The sequence below is a fragment of the Fusarium mangiferae genome (assembly GCF_900044065.1).
Source record: "Fusarium mangiferae strain MRC7560 genome assembly, contig: FMAN_scaffold017, whole genome shotgun sequence".
NCBI lineage: Eukaryota > Fungi > Ascomycota > Sordariomycetes > Hypocreales > Nectriaceae > Fusarium > Fusarium mangiferae.
The window spans coordinates 445,248-467,400 of NW_024573937.1; the positions used below are offsets into that span (position 1 = coordinate 445,248).

A 22,153-nucleotide genomic window follows, 5' to 3' on the forward strand; every position below is an offset into this window, starting at 1 on the left:
TAGAGGGTACGATCAGCCCTTCAACCAGCATCGGAAACTTGATCCCGGCCTGCAGGTGTCGTCTCCACGTGCCGAGTCATTACAGGGCGGGGAATCGCGAATCACGGGCCGCTGACCATCGGTTAAATTTGATTAGACGAATTGTCGATTGTTTCAATCTGATTCTCCAAGCAACTTTTGTTAACGACGTGCATAAGATCGTCAGCACCTATCTCCAGGTCATCCAGTTTCCAATAATGAAATTTTTAGATTAAACACAAGCATAGGCTCGGGTGCAAACATCATGTGAATTCCTACTCTAGCAATGGAGGACCGGGCGCAATTGATACAATAATGGATTCTGTTACTCGTTCTCCACGACTACCTTGATAACCAAATTTCCATCATCATCACGTGTCTTTGCAGCCATGTCAAAAGCTTTTAGGCTCTGCTCCAACCCTTGGAAGCGATGCGTGATAAGTTTCCTAATATCAGGGACACCTCCTTTGCCGGCTTGCTGCATCAATTCGATACCATAGGGATAGCAATTAGCATATCGCCAAACTCCCACTAAATCAACTTCTCGCAGAGCTGCGGCGGAAATTGGTAGGGTTTGAATTGGTGTGCCCATACCAACGAGAAGTATCTTGCCTCCATTACGTGTTGCCTGTTCTATAATGTTGGTAGCCGCTCTTGAAATAGCGAAACAAAGGTTGGAAGTCTAGTACTCACATAGATAGACGTCCGTACACACGATTCGACACCGGTACACTCAAATACTCTTGAAAAGGTCTTGTCATCATTTTCCTTTTGCAAGTTTATAGCGTCTTCCTTGGCGAAGACCAGGCCTTGCTCGATGTCCTTCGCCCGTCTACTCGGTAGCTTGACAACCTTGTCTGCAAATGCATTGCTAAGCGCGAAATCAAGTCTGTTCTGTACAATGTCCGCCATCACAATGTTGCTGTATCTGGAGCTCTTTGCGACGGCAGCGCACAGAAGCCCCACTGCACCAGCTCCGATGATGAGACAGCTTGCGCCCTGCTGTGCATTCGCTTTTCGAACAGCGTGTATCGCAACAGCAAGGGGTTCGAGGAGAGCACCTTCAGCATAAGATATACCTTCAGGTAATCTAAACGGGCGAACTCGTCAGTGGGGTGACAGAGATCTGTTTCAGCCACTTACTTGTGTACCCATTTGGCTGGGTGATTGAAGCGCTGCTGCAGAGTGCCCTGGTAGTGAGGGAAACAAGTAGCACTGCTCCTAAACTGTAGCTTCTCACACACGTTGTAGCTTCCATCCGAGCATTGCTCACAATCGTCACAAGGCACGCCTACTTCGACGGCGACTTTATCACCAACCTTGACACCATACTCTTGCTCAGCTTTTGACCCGACAGCGACAATGAGACCCGCAGATTCGTGCCCAGGGCTCAAAGGCTCTCGGATACAGAAGTCACCGTTCCGATAATGAGTGAAGTAGTGAAGGTCAGAGCCACAAAGAGTTGTAGCCCTCATAGCAATCTGTACTTCATATTCCAACGGTGCTTTAACTGTTCTGGTGACCTGGGGTATTGTTAGCTGGTGTCGAGATAAGCACCTGGCATATGACAGGTGATGTTTTTGTTTCAGTCGACTTACTTGTCTAAGATCCTTTGCTCCTCGTAGCTCTTGAGCTTTGATTGTTTCGGTTAATACTGAAGTCGCCATATTTAATAATCAACTACGATTGCCCAGACATCTAAATTTCTCACCTATGGCACTTAGAGCCTTTGGTTTTAAGCAAATGTTTTGACCAACGTTGAATTTCCCTAATTGAAGCCGAGTCCCAGCCTCGGGTGGTGAGTGATTCCCGATAACCGGTATCAAGATTGCATCATTTTGAGATGTACGATCGGATTTCAGGGTCCGTCTACCAATAGGACCAGGGCATCTATCCAACATAATTAAGATTAAATTTGAATCTAGTGAAGTGTCATCGAACTTGTTCCATTCTCACCAACGGGATCATTTTTCCGAGTGGGGGCACGTCATTGATATTCGTCAAGATTTGAGAGGAGTCCGCATAACGTTACACACAAGCTTTCAGCCTATTATTTATTACGTCGAAACAGGTAATTCTACTGCCAAACGCCTTAATTTCTACGCGACAATTCATTATTTGGAAACCAAACGTCGACAATATGGCCCACGCATTGATCTTTGGCGCCTCCGGGATTTCCGGTTGGTCTCTCCTAAACCAAGCAAGGGTCTACCCCTCACCCTCTGCCTTCGCTCGTATCACCGGTACTACGAATCGGCCGACCTCTAGTAGTCAGCTCCAGATCCCACAGGACGATCGCATTCAGCTGGCTTCGGGCATTGATTTGACCAAAAGCGTCGATGAAGTCGTTACTGCACTCGAGAAAAAAGTGCCACTTGTTGACACCGTTTCACACGTGTTCTTTACTGGTGTGTTTGCCTGCCAATATCACCCTAGCAATGGCTGGTATCTAGGCCACTAATTAGATTCAGCGTACATTCCGAGAGATGATTTCGAATCGCTCAAGACAGTAAACACCAGTCTTTTGGAAGTTGCTGTGCGTGCCGTAGAAAAGGTATCGCCGAATTTCAAGGTTTTTATCCTGCAGACAGGCGGAAAAGGGTATTTCATCTATCCCGTAGATCTTAATCTCAACGCTAACATCAAATTCCAGCTATGGACTTGAGTTCCCGAAAGAAGTCAATATTTCACCTCCCCTGAAAGAGACACATCCCCGCATCCCAGAGCCGTGGGCGAGCAAGATCTTTTACTATACCCAGTATGACCTGCTCAAGGACCTCTCCTGTGGAAAGGAATGGACATTCTCTGAGATCCGCCCAGACGGTATCGTGGGTTTTGCCCCAGGATCGAATGCAATGAACATGGCACAAGGTATTGCCATCTACCTTACCATGTTCAAGGAAGTCAACGGCACTGGCTCCAGGATTCCATTCCCCGGTTATGAACATGGCTACCATTCGACACATTCGGATACATTTCAGGATATTCTGTCCAAGATGGAGATTCACGCTGCTTTGAATCCCAACAAGTGTGGCAATGGTGGCGTCTTCAATGTAGCAGATGGAAAGACCATCACCTGGGCTCAGGTCTGGCCAAAGCTGTGCGAGCACTTCGGCCTCGTTGGCGGTGGGCCTGATGCTAGTGCCACTCCGATGCTTGATTTCGTCAAGGAGAACAAGCAAGTCTGGGTTAACATCGCTAAGAGACACAAACTCAAGGAGGAGCTTATCGATGAACAGGGCTGGGGGCATGTTCACTTCATGATGGTGGATTTCGATTTCGATAGACAGTATGATCTTTCTCACGCACGCGCTGTTGGCTTCAGGGAAGAGATTGATACAGTTGAAGGATATATTCACTCTTGGGAGAGGATGAGGGTCGCCAAGCTTCTTCCTCCAAACTAGACAGTGGTTAAATCAAGTAGTAGTCTCGATTGACTTATACTCTAGTTACCAGTAGACATGTCAACAGTAAGATAAAACCAGACTGCATCGCTTGTAAGGGCTCTCAGTAAGGTCAAATAAGGGCAAAGGGTCAGAAGAGAAGTTCCGTGAAGAAGACTGACGGCAACAAAAGGAAGTTTCGCAAGCAGACTCTGAAATGTTGCGATTTGTAACAACCAATATTGTTGGGACTTCTATAATCATATAATTGAGGTAAGGAATCATGTACCCTTAATTTTGTGCATACTAATTGGCTCAGACCCCTCATCGTGACTGGCTTGGAGGTCCTTGCGCTCTTAGGATATTAGTCGCTCTGACGCCCCTCGTGGTCTAGGCCCTTGCTCTGACTCTGTAATGAGCGCTGTAGGTTCCTCACAAAGCCTGTTTTGCTGGAGACCTAGGTACCCCGGAATTCCCCATGGGGTCAAACAAAACCTTAATAACCATAATCCCTGAGCATCGGAAATTGAAACCCTTCTATCTCCTTGTCGTCTTATACTATGGTCATAATGTAGTGAGCTTAGGCAGCGACTGGCCGGGTATACCGTTTATATATAAAGAGAAAGGATACGCTACATCATCTCCCTGGCCACAATCCTGCCTCAGACATCTCAAGCTAAGATCTACTTCTACCAAAATCTGGACTCTACACAACTAGCGAAATGTTTCTCGAAAACCTCCAAGGCCATGCTTTGATGACCATGATCACATTTGCCTCAGGTGCGGGTTTCGCACTATTCGGCTACGACCAAGGTGTGTTCGGCGCCTTTCTCGGTAACGAAAGCTTCATCAAGACCTTCAACCATCCCGATCCGACTCTCCAAGGCCAGATCACTGCGACTTATGATCTTGGCTGCTTTTCTGGAGCTATATTTGCCATGTGGTCCGGGGATAGGATGGGCCGCAAAATGACCATCGCATGGGGATGTGCCATTCTGATAGTTGGTGCTATCATGCAAACTGCTGCATTCCACGTCCCTATTATGATCATTGGACGTTTCGTCGCCGGTATCGGAAATGGAATGAACACGACTGCAATTCCTGTCTGGCAATCCGAGACCGCAGATCCTCGTCACCGTGGACGGTTCATGGTTCTGCAGTTAGGACTCAACCAAGTTGGCAACGTCATGGCCCAATGGCTCAACTACGGTATGTCTCATATAGCCGCCAACCCTGTCTCGTGGAGATTTCCTATCGCTTTCCAGTGTTGCTTCGCTGTTCTCACCGTCATGTTCCTACCTTGGCTCCCCGATTCACCACGATGGCTTGCTATGCGTGGCCGCAACGAAGAGGCGTACACAATCTTGAAGAGGCTTGGCGGATCGAACAGACCGGAAGACGAAACAAAGGAGCTATATGACTTGATGATGAGCAATCTGCGCCATGAGGCCGAGATGCCCAGATTTTGCTTCAAGTCCCTTCTCAAGAATGACCGTCTTCAAACGACTCGACGTATGCTGCTAGGCGCTGGAACCCAATTCATGCAGCAATTTGGGGGCATTAACATCATCAATTACTATCTGCCTGTTGTGTTTGCATCGCTCGGGGTTAACCGAAATCTCTCTCTCATCCTCGGCGCCTGCAACGCCATCAACTTGCTGTGCTCAACCTTTATTGGGGCCCTATACATCGAGTCGTTGGGCAGAAAGAAGATGATGGTCTATGGCGCAGCTGTACAGGCTCTCTGCTTTGCTCTGGTATCTACTGGTCTGGGTATCAACACTAAACAATGGCAAGCAGTCGCCGTAGCTTTCATCTTTGGGTACTACACGACCTTTGGACTATCTTGGATTGCTGTCCCATGGTTGTACCCAGCAGAGGTCAACACTCAGCAGATGCGTATTGCTGGAGCCGGAATCGCAACGGCGACCAACTGGATCAGCAACTACGTCGTAGTACTAGTCACACCCGTTGGGATCAGCAATATTCAGTGGAGGTATTACTTGATCTATGCGGTCTCGAATGCCGCTTTTATTGTTATTGTCCAGTTATTCTATGTTGAGACTGCCAAGTTATCACTAGAGGAGATTGATAACCTGTTTGATAGAGGCGTTGCTTTTGATGCGGAAGAAGCTCGCGCGGAAAAGGGTCCACAGATCGTTCATGTGGATGATAGCAGCAACGACAGCGCTAGGAAGTAGGTGAAAGAGGTTAGCAATTAAAATATCTTCTACTGGACCCAAATTGTTGGGGAATACTGATCACCTCCTGCTCTACTTGAACAATATTCGTCAGCAATTTGTAACCTTCAACGACTGTGTTGCATCCATGGCCATCCAAGGTTTTTGAACTCAGCTCCTGTAATACAACACAACTATCTCGAATGAATCTGATCAGTTTCAATGCTGAATTCGTGTCTATGGTTGACGTCTTTTCAAAGGCTATTTAGGGGCCATGCGACAAGACCTATTAGTAAATGACGCTGCGCAAGTGTCGGGAAATAGATTCCGAGCGGGGGCACCAGTGTTTTCCAGATGCTCCTTCTAAGCAAGGGCATTCTTTCACGCTTGCTCACGTGATGTTTTTACTGATGTGCGCGGTGGTTTTATCAGTGGATGAGAAATAATGATAAAACGGTAGTGAAAAAGATATTGTTCTCATGTTTCCTAGCATACAACATAATGATTGTAATAACGGTTCTGAGGACAATGAGTAGCATTGAAAAGGGCCAACGAAACCCCACATTCTAGAGCGAACTGTACCTAACTAATAATGTATTAGTGTCTTGTCGTTGCAAACCTCAAAGGCGAATGCGGGGAAGACTACACCAATGCATCTCCTCCTCAGCTCCCTTCTTCACCTTCATTCTCGAGATCCTTTCGCCCTTTTATGGTTTTGATCATGTCAGATGTTGAGAATTCCCAAACAAGGAGCCGCCGTCACATCACAACGGCCTGCGTACGATGCAGGGAGAGTAAGATCAAGGTGAGTGATAGCATCAGCATTAAGTCCTCAACGACCCCAACCTCAGCTCACATTACACCTGCTACAGTGCGATGGGAAGCAGCCCATTTGTGGCATTTGTAGCAGCAAAAACCGCGACTGTTCCTACAATGCTCGCATGGACAAACGAAGGTTCGTGAACTGCACGCCTCTCAAGAGTTGGCCTGACCTTTGACCTAGGATCCCGTTGCGGCGCGCTGTTGAAGTGTTCTCGCGCCGTGTCTCTCAATTAGAAGTATGCCTCCGTCAACGGCAAATTGAGATCCCTGCACCTATTTTGGATGACAGTTCCATGTTGAGATATCTCACAGAATCATATGGAGATTCTGTGCCGATTACTGCAAATGATGTCGCTCCTGACATGCCTGAGTTGAGCCAAGCCATGTCCTTGGATGGAAATCTCACTCAGAACTCAACATTCCGAGGTGATGGTACGGCAAATATCCAGTCTGACGCCTCTATCTCAACAGAAACGATCAAAACACCGATGGCCCTGTCTGGAGACATGACAGATCAGGCTAGAGTTGGTTGCACCACATCATCATCGCATCAATTACCCATGGACACGAGCATTGATGCAGATCTTATATGGTTCATGTCCACCCTGCCGTCTCTGTCCGCAGATATTGGAGATCAGCTACTCGGACCACTGCCAATCTCCTTGGGCGGTGAGAATCCTACAACACTTCAAGATGACTATGGTAGTTCAGATATCTCGACTGTAGCTCCTCTCCAAGAGAACGATGAAGAACACGCAGAGGATGAGGATACAGCAGAAGTCTCTCACCAGTTTTCCGAGCGCCTGGGGACATTGCTGCTGAATCCCAATGGGGAATGGAGATTCTATGGCGCCACGTCTAATCTTCATTTGGTCCACGGTGATTTTGGGCATGACTTTCCTGACTTGAGTCGCCGAAAAGGTGTTCAAGCCATACTCGATACTGCAGGTGTAGGTCATACAGTTGCTGAACAGCTCATCAACCACCTTATCACTCTGTACTTTACGTGGCAAAACCCGAGTCTTCGTGTGGTTGATCAGGAGGCCTTTGAGACTGCTCGTAACGAGTTTCTGTTAAGCCCCAGGGAAGATGGACTCTATGGTGAGTTTCTTGTGAATGCAATGTAAGACATTCTTCCTTAGCGAAATTCCCGATCATTCCTAATAGTTTATAGGTGCGCTGTTGGCGCATCGTTTGAGCGTTGCAAACATCCAGAACTCCCAACTCCGCTGAGTGATTTCTTCGCTAACCGGGCAAAGAGTCTTCTAGACTCAGAGTTGGACAAACCTCGACTTAGCACTATTCAGGCCCTTGCTATTCTAAGCACCCATGAAGGAGGAGCTACCCGTGATACACGAGGTTGGTTATATAGCGGTATGTCAGGTGATTATTATGTCTTGGTCCATCATCTGACGGGTATCGGCTTATTTAGGTATGGCTATGAGGCTTGCCTTTGACCTAGGACTCCACATTGATCCGACACCATACGTCGCAAGTGGTAGGATGTCAGATATTGAAGCCCGTGTTCGAAATGTCACCTTCTGGGGAACCTTTGCCACGGATCGGATGTGGGGTTTCTATCTCGGCAGGCCATTTCATAATACCCTCGAGAACGTTACTCTGAAGCGGCCTTCTGTCACACAGTCTGACACTTTTTGGACACCGTACGGGACTCCTGTTGCAAGCCAACAAAGGTGGCCGGATACCCAGGAACTCATCGCGGGCAGATGGGTTTCGTTGTACGAGATCATGTCGGAGCTTGGATACAAGATGTAAGACTAGCATAGCCTTGGGATTCCCATGTAGACTAACAGAACTTAGGTACTGCAGGACGGATGTCAGCAAGATCGAACTGCAGTCATTGGCTCAAAATACCTTCCACGAGCTGAAAATGTGGAAATCAACCTTACCACCGGAACTGGCACTGAATGTGGATGATCTGGCTGCCGGTGTCTATCTTCCGCATACTCTGATCCTGCAGTAGGTTCATCTTGAGAACGTCTCGCTGGATATCATCTGACCGCCCACCAATAGCATGCAGCATGCCTTTTGCATCATGATTCTTCATCGCCCCTTTGTTGCCAAAAGCTATATTCAGCCCTATCCCCGAGTTGGTGCAGGACACGAGCATGCACGGAGCATGTGCGTAAACTCTGCCATCGACATTGCTAAACTGATTGGAGGCTATAAACTTCGCTTCTCCCTGCGTCGTGCGAATGTCTTGTTTGTCCATATGGCATTTACGGCAGCCCTGATCTTGGTCTATGCCGCTGTGTCAGAGCTGGAGAACCATGACAGAACTCAGGTTACTGCGCATCTGGATGTTTGCTGCCAGGCACTGGCTGAGCTTGGCAATGTTTTTGAGAGCGCATCGAGAACATTGGATATTTTGCTGTCACTGAAAAGGATGTGGCAAGCACGGCTGGTTGCCTCATTTCACCGGAAAAGACGATGGAGTGAGAGTTAAGGGGAGCAGGCTCGCAGCAAAGACGATGGAAAGTCCCCTAGTTCGAATCGGACAATTTACGTACGAGAGTCGTTCTGATTCATCCTGTGACTCTTCCATCCCAAGAAGCCTATTGGTATTCAGTATACTGCCAGCAAGCACAGTGGGGGAAAACCAGTTTTCGGTTGCACTGCCGGCTCCTTATTACGCTTCAGGGCTAAAAATTCAATGAGATATTATCGCCGACTGCTGTAGGCTGCGCAAGGAACGGAAAGGGTCTTTGATCTACAGGGGTTTCGCTTGCCTGAGAGGTGGAATCAGCAGAGAGAACCAAGTCCTTTTCTCATTCAGGATCGACATCTCCAGTTTCCTTTCCTCCCCTTTATCCTCCATTAGATAGGATTGTAAGGCAGGCCTTTTATTGTGGTTTCACAAGGGGTTTCCACTCTGCAGTGGGCTAGCCCTGATCCTTGTCTGATCTTATCCTATCACCAGGTATGAGCCATCACGTTCACGAATCCACTCAGTCTCACTGCTGACACTTAACCCCGCAGTAAGAAGACCGTTTTTTACAATCCCACCTTGTTTCAAAAGCTGAGCATATTCTTCACTGAGAATTTGACTGTCAAAACTTTGTCAAAATACCCAGCGACTTTTGTCTGCTGGTCCACCTGATAGTGTAGTAATTATTGAGCCCCAGTCGCGGAAAAAATGTCTATCCAGAAATCAACACTATGCTGCTTCTGCCGTCAGCTCGAGCCGGCAGACCAACCTTGTCCTTCGCTCCAGAATCAACCAGTCCAGGCCTTTCCCAGTGGTATAAGTAATACCACGAAGCCATGGACCAGAAAGGACGAGGACTTGCTCGAACAGCTCCGCCAGTACCCAAGTAAGCTCTGTCAACGATGTGCCGAATTCGACATTGTTCGCGCCTTCAACGAAGCGGATCCTTTGGATGAGAGCCAGAGAGGCGAGCTAGAAAAGGCTCAGTATATTGAACACGCTGAGAGACAGGAACCGTACAGACTGCGCTTCGGTCTGTTGTCACAGTTTCACATGAAACCTTCTTGTCCGCTATGCCGGTTACTCTATCGGCTCATTCCTAGACCACCGCCGGAGCACGATACTACTGTTCTCACGCTTATCCCTTATCGATGGCATATCCGACAGGATCACTGGGAAGGTGTTCCAGAAGATGATAAGCCGATGTTCGCAATTTGGTTTGGACTTTCAACGCCGGGTCTTGATATGTCGGGGCCGAGTTTCTTTAACGCGGGTCAGCAGCTGAGAGCTGCTATGATGACTGGTGAAGCAATTGCTTTGCACCCGAGCTCGTCTCCAGAGGAATTATACAATGCTAGGGTTATAGACGGGATGGTTGATGTCAATCTCATTAAGAAAGGTCTTGAGCGTTGTCAGAACTATCATTCAGAGAGTTGCAATGCCAAATTCGACAAAGGCTTGCTCATTACGAAGATGCTTGATGTTGATACCCGGAAGGTGGTAGACTGTCCTGACAACTGCGACTATCTAGCTCTCAGCTATGTCTGGGGAGGTATACACCCAGCTGATGGAGCTTTGGAGGCTGGGACACTTCCCCAGACGATTGAGGATGCTATCGCCTTGACCAAGAGGCTTGGGAAACGATACCTATGGGTATGTTAACCCAGTGCTTCTTTAGGATACCGCTAACTCTTCAGGTGGATGCCCTCTGTATCGATCAAAGTCCCAATCCAACGCCCGAACAAGCAGCCAGCAAAGCCAAGCAGCTCCAACTCATGCACTTGATCTACTACTGCGCCACTATAACTATCTTTGCTGTCGCTGGCCCGCGCTCCGACTACGGAATCCCTGGAATCTCAAAGCCACGCGTGGGGTCTACACGAGAGCGCATCAACGGAAAGGATCTCGTAGTCGTCCCCCCGCAGATTATGTCAGAGATCAAGTCTTCCGTTTGGCAAACTAGAGCATGGACGTGGCAAGAAGATGTTCTGTCTACGCGAAAGTTGTACTTGACGGAGACGCAGTGGATATTACAGTGTAGTGAGACGTTGGGGCCAAGTGATTATGCGGAGGCACATGACACGGCTGTGGATCTTACTTGGACCAAAGTTTCTGGCGGGAAGATGAAAGCTGGTTACGTCGAGGTTTGTCGACCCATTGTCATAAGCTCCCAAATTCTAACGAATCTAGGCCACGAACACCGAATTTCTGGACAGAACTTCCTCAATGTTCATATCAGCGGTTACAACATATACCTCGCGGTCTCTCACTAACGACGGTGACTCTCTGAACGCCTTCCAAGGCGGCCTCGCACGCTTCGGTAAACCAGTCTACCCTCAAGGTTTCGAATGGGGAATGCCACTCAAAGAATTCCCACAATCGCTGGCTTGGATCCACGATCATACCGTCAAGCCTACAAGACGATCGGCATTTCCAAGTTGGAGCTGGGCCGGTTGGGGCGGAACCGTGCAGTATCCCACTGATCTTACAGAAACAGCTACCGAGAATGGTGATCTCATTCCGCGGATGGTCAGCATCGATGACAAGGTTGTCACGCTAGAGGGATGGACTGTAACACTTGACATTCGAACTGAACCGTTCAGTGAGGTGGTCATACCTGGGACTGACCAGGCGATTGGATGTGTTACGGAGAGGAATTTTAAGCATAACATGACTCTACCAACGGGGAAGTATCGGTGTTTTGTTGCCGCGAGACTGAAAAAGGATGTTTTGAGAAATGGATTGGTTAATCAGTTGGTCTTCCTGGTAGTTTTGAGAGGTGACAAAAATGTTGAGATTGAAGAGAGGCACACAGCTATCACTGTGAGCAGGCTTGCTATTGAGGGGAAGGACTTTATGGAGTTTGGTCCAAAGAAGACACTCATCAAGATGAAGTAGAGCTAGTCCAGGGCTGGAAATATACAGATGAGGCAAGATTCTTCGTTGTTCAATTTGTGAAGGTATTCTATTGTATGTGTATCTTCATTTTCATTAAATCATGTACGTAAATCATTTCTTTCATTCTTATTCCAAGGCACTCAACCATCTCGACAAATCCTTCGCTCCATCCGCAGTCCTAAACTTGTGCCCATCATCCCAAGGCGCAACCTCGGCCGGCTTAACAATATGGGCCAACTGCAGATGAGCGACCGCCATCATCGACGACGCCGATATCCTCACCCCCGAACTCAACGACACCGACGTCAACAGATCAATCTCATGTTTTCGCACAGTATCTGACGTTGTATCCTTCTCTTGATCAAAAATAGCCCGCCAGTGACCCGTTCTCGCAAGTTGAGAGCGAATATCCTGTTCCTCTTCGTACACTGCTTCTTCGAGGGTACTATTGCTGAAGGCGGAGGAAGATTCTTGTATGCCCCGGATTTTGCAGAACCATTCGATTTTGGAGCCGATGACTTCTATACCAAAGACGAGGGTTGCGATGAAGACGGATGCGCGCTTCTCGTTCTTTTTTATGCTTTGCATGCCCTGGATAGCGAGGACGCGGCCGTAGTGGCCTGCTTGGTCCCATGATTGGAGGCTGATGGTTCCGGATTCGAGGCGGGGGCAGGATGTTATGCTGTCGTAGGGAATGGCACCGCTGTCTAGAGTAACTAGAGCTTCGTAGCTGCCGTAGCCGTAGAAGTCGGGCTGGTATGAGGCGCGCTCTCGACTTCCAGCGATGAACATGTTTTCTTCCCGGAGTTTTGTAGATCCTGTGAGGACTGGTACTGGACAGGGTGGTGTTCGGTTACGAGTGCAGCGATCCTTTCCTGGCAAGCGGTTCAAAAGCAGTGCAACTTGTTGGTTCTCTGAGTCTCGTCTGGCGTTGAGCAGAACAAGCCATTGCTCGACTGACTCGGTGATGGTGTTCATGATAGGCAGTCTGATTGACAGACCAGCATTCGTCATGGTATATGTTTTCGCCTCGTGGACAGGCCATTCGGTGTAGATGCTAGAGTCGACAAATGTTTTTGGGGATGGGGAGAGAATGCTGGCCCAGTCGTGAGGAACGTAACGTTCGTCCCAGGCCCAGCAGAAGAGTGTCTGGTCGTTTGAAACACGGATGATCTCTTCTTGTAGTCGAATAAACGCTCTCATTCCTTCACCGTAGACGATCTGCATGTTGATGTCGAAGATACCCAGCATGCAGTATGCGATATCCTCGACTCTTTCTGTCTCTCGTTTGGATAGCCAAGACATGCGCTCACCAATACTGGCTTTGTAAAAGGCGCAGTCGAGGTATTGCTGATCAATCTTGGTAACGAACGAAATCGTATTGGCAAGTGTCTTTCTCGTTCCAATCGTCGTCCAATCATTCGCAAAGAACACCACCGACGTAGGAGCCAAAAGCTCAGGCAGGGTCCAACCTCTGGTAAACCACCTCGACTGTCTAAACTGCACCATCGGATCAAAAGCGCCCGTATCAATGGGCGACACGTCACTCAGATAGACATAACAAACTGAAGCATTCTTGTACCAGGAAAACATGGCATTCAGAGCCTCAGAAACCTCTGAACTGCTGCTCTTGTCGATACAGTTGGTGTCGCACCAGAGATACATGAGGCCATCCTTTCTCGCCTGCTCGCAGACGCGACGAATCTTCTGATGGCCCTTCTTGAGCTTCATGAGCTCGAGGTTGCCCTGCCAGTCTTGGTACGTGGCCTCGTCGGGACCCCATGTGTGTGATAAAATGGCATATTCTGGAGGCTGGCCGTAGAATTCCTCTAGCTGGAAGGTTTTGGTGTGTATGAGACGCATTCTTCTGGCGGGACATTTGATGAGACAGGGTATAAGTGAGAGAAAAGGTGATGAGTTTGAGGGGAGAATTGAGGAGAATTGTAGGGGCTTGAAATAGGGATCCATACCGATTAATGGGTTTTGGCGGTGAAGCCCCACTGGTGGAATCGCGATGATGTGGCATGCATATTGGGGATGGTACACGATGCTAGATTTGCTGGCAGGTAGCAAATTTGAGCTTGTTGTCATGAGTCAGAGTTTTGTATCCTTGGATTAAGTGGTATAATTGATGCCCAAGTGGATTGCCAGCAAAGTATGTATCGGCGATGGCGTGAGTCAATGACCGCCCTTTCGTGGTGTTGATGACATGACGCCCTGGTCCTTGGCGGATGTACTGGCGATCCGTGTTCCTGCAAGACACTTGATTGAGGAGGATGTTGCGGGTATGCATGTCGCAGATTATGCAGGTGCAGCAAAGACACGATGCAGACTTGGACAAGGTGTTTGCTGCTCCACTGATGATTCGTGGCACGATGCCTATTTTGAGGGTTGTTCGTCTGGTGCATAAACTAATTCGACATGAAAACACACTGTGAGCTATGAACTTGCTATGAAGGAACATTTCATCATTGTAGCACTGGATGTTACTGTTTGCAGCCCAATGTGACACAATGGCGGGCGTTGAAGTAGAACGGCCCAACGGCGGTGACCAGCAGCTGAAACAATCACTGGCAGCCATACGTTCTATCGGAATTATTGTATGTTTGATTTCTCATCAAAATCAACCGCAGGCCCTAAGCTTAGACTAAAATGATATTATCTAATCATAAAATAGTGTCATCTCATCTAAGAATGCGGTTTACGTCAAGGTCCTCTTGAAACAAGGACGGTACCGGACAGTACTTTGACGCTAAAAATACACACCGGAGATTTACCCCAAAACAGATCCTCTGCAAGTAACCACATAGTATTTCAATCTGACTAATGTTCAATTATGAATGACAACGCCGACAAACCCTAAACAGAGAGAGTGTCCCCATCCAATAACCCATGCAATTCTCAAGGCAGTCCACTGACATTAACAGCCAAATACCGATCCGCAAAAGACCCCTGCGTATAATTCTGAGGTGTCTTGAGCGACGGCACAAGATGCACCGGTACACTAACGGTCAAAACACCACGACCTGCGTTATAAGTCGACGTCAATCCAGAGTCAATGACAGTCATCCCGTTTTCATCCTCAAAGTCAACACTGATCTGTGACTCTGGCGGTGCAGTGGCTTGGACGGTCCAGATGGCAAAGTTGTAAGCATCGCCGACTGCTGCTTTGGGGTCGTAGCCGTCCCATTGGTGCCGAATGGTGATTTTGCGGTTTGTCCCGGTGTTTTCCTGGAACTCTGTTAGTATATGGTAGAACACGGAGAGGCATTGGGTATTACCTGGGTAATTTTGACTTCGCGGTAAAAGCCCTTTGCTTTGGCGTACAGTGATGCATCTTTATGCTTGTGCTGGGGCAGGTCGATGGGTGCACTGTCGCGACTGACACCATCGTCAAGATACATCGAGTATGACTGCAGAAACACTTAGCGTACGAAGTTTGAGAGTCGTGGCAGTACTTACAGTAGTCTCTTTAGGCTTTCCACCTGGATATACATGAATGGTAGGCGGGTTCAGATCGCCCTCCTTGACCCACTGACGAACATCAAGTTGAGGAATGATAGCACCTGCACACTATTAGCTTTCTCCATGCCAATGGCAGTTCCTACTCACCCCCTCGGATATACACAGGAGTCACGTAAGCGACCTGCTCCGGATGCGCAACAGCATCGGGAATATGACAATCATAGTCCACAATCTTGCCGCCTGGTGCTGGTTTCTGCAGCACAGCAGCATGTTTGAGAATTGGATCCGGTCCAAATCCTTGGTTGTTAACACGAAGGTTGGAGGGATACCACTTGTCCGAGTTTGGAAGATAGACATCGCGACGGTCTGCCTTTTCCTCAACCTGAGGACAGACAAGGATGTTATGGCCCAGAAGATACTGGTTGTCGATAAATCCTTGGTTAGAGTTGAAGAGGCTTGTGTCAAAGGGGTCGGTAACGAGCTGGATGGGTTAGTAAATAGTCATGTCACTTGGTTGAGGACTTACCATAGCACGTGCGACAGGCAGACCATTGATCAGGTTCGCAAACATGTAGTCGTACAGGACTTGAAGGAGAGAGTATCGAAGCTGCACATAGTACCTACAAACAGGCACAACAGAACGATACAACGCAGCCTGGTCAGGCGGAAGAGGGCCAGGAAAGTTGTTCAGAATATCGCCGTAGGCCCAGGGTTCCTGCTTTTGTCAGTATCTCGCCCGGACATCTCAGACCCAACTTACCTGGAAAGCTTTACAACCTCCAGAACTCGCCTCAGGATGCTGCAAGTAGTGATTCCTGTACCAGGGCAGCAAAAACGCCCCAGCATACCACCTAATCAACAACTCAGGATCACACCACCTCGGGTTCGGCAGCTTATTAGCCGGATCCGCCGTAAAACCACCCATATCCACACCCGCAATACTTAAACCGCTATATCCCAGCGCAAGGACCTGGGCAACAGAGATTCTGAAAAAGTCCCACGAGCTACCGTTGTCACCGGTCCACAGCCCAGCGTAGCGGTGCATGCCGGTCTGGCTTCCGCGACCGATGATGAAATTGCGCTTGTTCTCGCGGCCTTTGAGATTGTTGAGGCCGTGGTATGTTGCTTTGTGGAGATTGTACGAGTACAGACTCCAGAGCTCGATGGCGGTTTTGGTCTTGGGTGGGTTGGTGTAGCTGTCGTCTGTCATGAGCAGACGGGAGGGGAAACTGGCGTTGTTAGATTTGTCGGGTTAAGGTAGGGGGGGGATGTACCCGAGGGAATCGCCGTAGCATTTTGCGGCAGCGGGAGTTGTCATGTCTGATGGGGGGTTAGCCTGAGTTCGTAGAGATGTTGTGTAGCGCGACTTGCCTTGCCAGACGAATTCGAGACCGTTGTCGAAGAGATACTGGTACTGCTCACCCCACTTCTTCCTTGCAGCTTTTCTGTTCAGATCAGGATAGAACCCGGGCTGTCCATGTTAGACCGTTACTGTCATAGCCAGGGGCGGAAGGACTCACAGTCCCGAGGTTAGTGCCATAACTGACACCACCATGGAAGGGATATCCACTGTTATAATTCTCAGAGAAGTTATAGTCGTCCCTATATACAGGAGCACCGATATAGTCTGCAAACTTCTCACGCTGGTCAAGGTTGTTGGGGTCCAAGTTCTGTAGACCACCGTCGTAGCGCCAGCAAAGAGGCTGGTTGTTGGGCAGACCATCCAGGTATCGCTTATCAGCGACCAGAAGACTATATCGTTAGCCAATATCGCCTAAGCCGTCGTCGCGACTTACTTGGTCTCTGGATTCTTCTTATCATTCACATCCCAGAAGCTATCCAAAGCTGTGTAGGGGCCCTGATCCGAGGGACGAATGGTGAGAATGGGGGTGATGTTGGTGCAGCTCTTGACGCCCTTTGCCTTCAGACCATTCAGGAAAGATCCCAGGTTGGGGAAGCCATAGTTGCTGCTGGTGAAGGTACGATATTTATCCTAGTACTGTTAGTTAAGCTCGTTTATCTCAAGAGCGAACGTGCCTGGAAGTCGACGTCGAGATGCATCCCGTCCAAGGGGATATCGGAGTCTCTGTATCGTTGTACGACGTTGTTGACAGTTACTTCGTTGGAGTAACCGTAGCCTTGATTAGTCAGTAGGGCGATCTTGATGTGAATGTGCTAGGTTCTAGTAACTCACATGCTTGATGATGTCCAAGAATGAAACGAGGCTTGAGCTTAGGTCGTCCGACAATGGAGGTGTATTGCCTAGTAATAGTCAGCTAAGGGTGTTCTCCCAGTCGGCTACATGCTTACCAGATCATCCTTGGTACATCATCGGCCGTTAGAATCCATGCATCGAAGGTGTTGAACCGTGTAGCAATACTGATAGTATGGGAATCGTTCTTTCCAAGGTCGATGGCAACTTGGGAGTAGTTATCCACCATGACACCAGTGACATTCTTCCGATCAGGGGTGCCGTTCATCTCCAGAAAGAAAGGTGTCGAGTGGTACCTGTCTCCGGTTAGAAACTGACCGCTATACTATGAACAACACTCACAGCGGCTCTCGAGTATCCAGAGCTCCAAGGCCATAGACTTTAGAGTAGTTGAAGTTGTCGTAACCTACTTCATTAGTGGCCGCTCAATCAAAGCATGTCGGTTGAACTTACAGAAGAAGTTGAGATAAGTAGGCTTCTTGATAACAGTCCGTCCACCCTGCTCTCCAAAGCCAAGATACGCTGCTGGACCAGGCTTCTTGATGTTGAGAACGACATTGTTCACAGCACCGATGCTAGGATTACCTTGATAAGAGAAAGTCTCCTCTGTAGTCTGCCAGATGATCTCCTCGTACTCAGACACAGTGTCGATGCCAACGGTCTTCAAGAACGCTGGGTCTGCGTCAAGAGGCTTGAGTTTTCTCGTCGCCTAAACGTGTGAGCGTAGAAGTATGAGAGATGGGATGGTACCTACGACGATGCGAAATGGGGATGCGAAGAAGTGAAGAGCCGTGTTTGGGATACCAGTGGATTCACTGGTCTCGTACTCGACGGTCTAAAGCATGTTAGTTGGTAGTATGCTAGGGTTCTGGTAGTCTTACTGTGAGGACCCAGTGACCTGGGGCCTTCTGCTCGAAAGTCGTCTTCCAAAACCATCCCTCCTTAGCAGGATACGAGTTCCAGGCCTCAGAGTCTCTATACTCCTGCTGTAGATCATCTACCAAACTCGAGAATTTATCTTCAACGATAGTACGCCTGCTCTTATCAGCATTAAACCCTGACACACTCATAGGAGGACTCACGAGTTGAAATCATCATAATCCGATACAGCAGTGTACTTGGGATTATATCTGACTCTCCAGATCTGCGGCGACGCGAACTGGACTAGACAGTGGGTGTTGGGCTCACCCTTTAGAGTGATGTGTGCAGCATAGCGAAGAAGATCGTCGGTGGATGTTGAGGGGGATGATTCAACGGTGAGAGCCTCAGATGGTTTGGTGAAGTTTGGGACTGTGGGAAAGAATATGTCCGCGGGGATGAAGTTGAGGGGGTCCGTGGGAGTAGCCATGATGGCGATAGTTGGCGGTGATATTGATCCAGCGATACGATGCGGGACTGGGCCTTTAATACCTCAATCTCATTCTCCGGGACATATACAGGCAGATTCAAGCTCATACTGAGTGAACAGACCTAAGTAAACGAGTATCAAACTATTGTCATACCCCAAATCCACGCCGTCTCGCATCTTAGCCCACCGATACAACCTCACCCAGCCACGCATCTCACCCGCATCCTCCCGGCCAAGACCGGTCAGCAATCTGCACAACCCATCCATCCTCTACACGAAGTCGTATCAAACCTCCCTAACCACTCCAATAAATTATCCCTCAAAACTGCACGACGCCCAGCGAGGATACTTGCTCGTCCAATCAGCTCTCCCGCCAGCAGTTCGTGCCAGAGCTATTTGGGTAGCGTCCCATCCGCTTTAAGTCGATAGTTTCAAGACTATCGATGCAAACTCTAGCGTGGAGAACTGAGACATGCCTAATCAATCGGCTCTCTACTAAACTAGACCAAATACTCAAAATCGTAAACTGAGGTATACTCTTATCACGTCTTATCGCTCCAGCATCGTATTTTGGTGTTTCCCCGCTCTCAGCTGCATGCTTGGCTTACCCTCTGCATTGCATTATTGAAATCCTGCATTTCAGCGCTGTTCTGATTCCTTAATCCGAAGCTACACATATGCCGTAGAAAACTTACGTCTAGACCGATCCAAATATTACGACGTTGGGGGTCGCATTGACGAATGAGTTTGTGCGGATAACGTGCGTGTTGACGATGCCTTCGTTCATAATCGTGTACGCCACCATGCGGGTTTTTACATTTTAGTTCATGGCTTTTTTTTCAGCCGCTACAGGATTGCTTATCATGAACTGTTTGGGGAGCATGCGTTGTTGTGAGGAGATACTGTGTTGGGCGTTTATATCAACATCCATTCTCCATCCGGGTCCGCGTAACCCTCCATTCCTTTCCAGCTGCCATTCCTACCCTCTCCTCTTCTCTCTGTTTACAACGGGCTACCTTCCAAGTGCCTTTCAAGATGGGTTTCTGGAAGAGACTCACGGAGTTTCTCTTCATTCATCGGTTTACGGACCAAACCAAATTCTCTCATACATACTCCCCTGTCCAAGATCTTTCTCTTGTTGATGCTTTTGATGCTGAGTCTATTGATGGAGCTTGCAACTCGCCTACGAACAGAAAATGCTGGTCGACTAACTTTGACATCCATACTGATTATGAGGAGGTCATTCCAGAAGGCAGAGTTCGAAAGGTAAGTTGTTCATCTATGGCCTTGTGAGACCGATACTGAAGGATGCAGTTTCTCTTATACGTTACTAATGAAAGAATTGCACCTGATGGGTACTGGGTTGATCGGATGTTGTTCAATGGAACGTATCCTGGACCGACTCTCGAGGGGAACTGGGGGGATACATTCGGTAAGTCACGTCGCTTTGGTCATCCTGTCTTGTCTAATCTTTCAAGAAATCACTGTCGTGAACAAATTGACCAACTTCAACGGCACCTCTATTCACTGGCATGGTATCCGCCAACTTAACACAAACTGGATGGACGGCGTATCAGGCGTGACGGAATGCCCAATCCCTGTGAGTATCATCATCTCCCACCGGGTTCATGTACTGATTAGAACAGCCTGGGGAGAACTTCACATACAGTTGGAGAGCTACACAATATGGAACATCGTGGTATCACAGTGAGTCACGTCCCTTAAAATATTTGACAATATCTAACAATCTCAGGCCACTTTAGTCTACAGTGTTAGTATCTGTGTTCTTCTATCACCATTTTCTACTAACGCTAGGTTAGATGCCGATGGTCTAGCTGGTGCCCTCAAGATCAATGGACCGACTAGCATGAACTACGACGTTGATCTTGGCCCAGTTCTCATCACTGACAACTTTCATAAAACGACCTTCTCCCAAGTCCAGCTCGAATATTTAGGTACTTCTCCCTCTTCCAAGAGAATCTTATCAGCTCTAATAGATAAAAGGCCGCCCTCCACCTCCAGACAGCATGCTCATGAACGGCAATGGAAAATACTACTGTTGCCCCTCTCTAGACAAGAACTGCAAGGGTGACTCCAAACTTACCTCATTCCACTTCGAAGCAAACAAGACTTACAAGATGAGCCTTGTCAACACCGCTGCTTCAACGCACACAACCTTCTGGATTGACTCCCATAAATTCTGGGTCGTGGCCACTGACTTTGTGCCCATTGAGCCGTATGAGACAGACTTGATCAACATAGCCATTGGTCAGCGCTACGACATTATCGTGAATGCAACAGCTGTCAAGGGCAAGAATAGCAGAAATGTCAACTTTTGGATGCACGCTCGCGATTGTCAGAATGGCGGTGCGAGGTCTAATCTTGGCATCATCCGCTACGACGCCACCTCAAAATCCATCCCTTGGACACCTCCCCCCAAAGAGGATAACATCTGCTACGGGTGCCAAGACGAGCCTAGTGAGAAGCTCAAGCCTATTGTGAAGCGTAGCATCACACAGCACAACGATGACTACATCAAGAACTCGTTCAAAGTACACCTCGTCGGGTATCCCAATGAATTCAAGAAAGACTCCATGATGCACAAATGGGTCCTCGCGAATTCATCCTTCTATCTTGACTGGGCAGAACCAAGTCTAAGTCTTGTCAAGATTGCTTCTGAGAAGGGATGGAATAACCCTCAATTTCCTGTTGGGTATGAACCTGTGACTCTTGACTACAAGAATGGAACGTGGGTTGCTTTTCTCATTGAGGGTAAATTCACAGAGTCGATTCATAATTCTACGACAAAGGGACATCGGAAGGTGTACAAGACTCAAGCGCCTGTTGCGCATCCCATTCATGTTCACGGACATGACTTTGTTCTTCTCGATTCTGGCACTGAAGAGTTCAATCCGAAGAATTTTACTCTTCAGCTGGAGAACCCTCCTCGTCGGGATGTTGTACTGCTACCAGTTGATGGGTACATTATTATCGCCTTCCAGAGTAAGTAATCCCTTTTATTTTCGTGATATGCAGGGACTAACGGTTTCTAGTCAACAACCCTGGTGTTTGGCTGATGCACTGTCATGTAAGTTTCGCCTAAACTCGTCGATCTCGATCCTCGGAACTAATGCTCCCCCCTCAGATCGCCTTCCACGCGTCGGGAGGTCTAGCGCTTCAATTCATTGAGTCCCCTAGGACTATTGGACCAATGTTTAAAAATTCGGGCATTCTACCTACGTACTCGGAAACATGTGCGAACTGGGCTGCGTATTATACCATGTTTAACAAGCACAATAACGCGACTCAGGAGGATTCTGGTATCTAGTTTAGGTAGTGTAGCGGCGGAAGATCAGCGTAGCATGCTTGGGGCTAGCA

General features: G+C 48.3%; 8 protein-coding genes across 8 annotated transcripts; 5 read left to right on the forward strand and 3 right to left on the reverse strand.

The window, feature by feature from the left end:
- Positions 1–343: 343 nt before the first annotated feature.
- On the reverse strand, positions 344–1,685 carry FMAN_03848 (uncharacterized protein; the record flags this gene model as incomplete). The annotated part of the gene is made up of 4 exons (XM_041824246.1): positions 344–646; positions 712–1,108; positions 1,162–1,541; positions 1,617–1,685. 4 exons carry the CDS (start codon positions 1,683–1,685, stop codon positions 344–346), a joined length of 1,149 nt encoding a protein of 382 aa, XP_041689746.1.
- A 473-nt stretch (positions 1,686–2,158) lies between these two features.
- On the forward strand, positions 2,159–3,422 carry FMAN_03847 (uncharacterized protein; the record flags this gene model as incomplete). The annotated part of the gene is made up of 3 exons (XM_041824247.1): positions 2,159–2,426; positions 2,490–2,619; positions 2,672–3,422. The coding sequence occupies 3 exons, from the start codon at positions 2,159–2,161 to the stop codon at positions 3,420–3,422; spliced, it is 1,149 nt and encodes a 382-aa protein (XP_041689747.1).
- Positions 3,423–4,123: 701 nt separating this feature from the next.
- On the forward strand, positions 4,124–5,602 carry FMAN_03846 (uncharacterized protein; the record flags this gene model as incomplete). Its single annotated transcript, XM_041824248.1, has 1 exon — positions 4,124–5,602. One exon carries the CDS (start codon positions 4,124–4,126, stop codon positions 5,600–5,602), a length of 1,479 nt encoding a protein of 492 aa, XP_041689748.1.
- Positions 5,603–6,302: 700 nt separating this feature from the next.
- FMAN_03845 (uncharacterized protein) lies at positions 6,303–8,870 on the forward strand (the record flags this gene model as incomplete). Its single annotated transcript, XM_041824249.1, has 7 exons — positions 6,303–6,386; positions 6,454–6,536; positions 6,585–7,526; positions 7,578–7,777; positions 7,836–8,175; positions 8,225–8,383; positions 8,438–8,870. The coding sequence occupies 7 exons, from the start codon at positions 6,303–6,305 to the stop codon at positions 8,868–8,870; spliced, it is 2,241 nt and encodes a 746-aa protein (XP_041689749.1).
- A 690-nt stretch (positions 8,871–9,560) lies between these two features.
- Positions 9,561–11,750, forward strand: FMAN_03844 (uncharacterized protein; the record flags this gene model as incomplete). The annotated part of the gene is made up of 3 exons (XM_041824250.1): positions 9,561–10,505; positions 10,550–10,996; positions 11,043–11,750. The coding sequence occupies 3 exons, from the start codon at positions 9,561–9,563 to the stop codon at positions 11,748–11,750; spliced, it is 2,100 nt and encodes a 699-aa protein (XP_041689750.1).
- Positions 11,751–11,876: 126 nt separating this feature from the next.
- On the reverse strand, positions 11,877–13,613 carry FMAN_03843 (uncharacterized protein; the record flags this gene model as incomplete). The annotated part of the gene is made up of 1 exon (XM_041824251.1): positions 11,877–13,613. The coding sequence occupies one exon, from the start codon at positions 13,611–13,613 to the stop codon at positions 11,877–11,879; it is 1,737 nt and encodes a 578-aa protein (XP_041689751.1).
- A 1,038-nt stretch (positions 13,614–14,651) lies between these two features.
- FMAN_03842 (uncharacterized protein) lies at positions 14,652–18,775 on the reverse strand (the record flags this gene model as incomplete). The annotated part of the gene is made up of 18 exons (XM_041824252.1): positions 14,652–14,981; positions 15,032–15,163; positions 15,213–15,316; positions 15,363–15,696; positions 15,742–15,930; positions 15,976–16,444; positions 16,490–16,535; positions 16,587–16,686; positions 16,736–16,967; positions 17,012–17,208; positions 17,265–17,353; positions 17,410–17,477; positions 17,526–17,723; positions 17,770–17,833; positions 17,881–18,136; positions 18,182–18,262; positions 18,309–18,462; positions 18,510–18,775. 18 exons carry the CDS (start codon positions 18,773–18,775, stop codon positions 14,652–14,654), a joined length of 3,309 nt encoding a protein of 1,102 aa, XP_041689752.1.
- Positions 18,776–19,810: 1,035 nt separating this feature from the next.
- On the forward strand, positions 19,811–22,103 carry FMAN_03841 (putative laccase precursor; the record flags this gene model as incomplete). The annotated part of the gene is made up of 9 exons (XM_041824253.1): positions 19,811–20,041; positions 20,090–20,207; positions 20,254–20,375; positions 20,422–20,482; positions 20,529–20,546; positions 20,596–20,730; positions 20,780–21,778; positions 21,829–21,863; positions 21,921–22,103. The coding sequence occupies 9 exons, from the start codon at positions 19,811–19,813 to the stop codon at positions 22,101–22,103; spliced, it is 1,902 nt and encodes a 633-aa protein (XP_041689753.1).
- Positions 22,104–22,153: the final 50 nt, after the last annotated feature.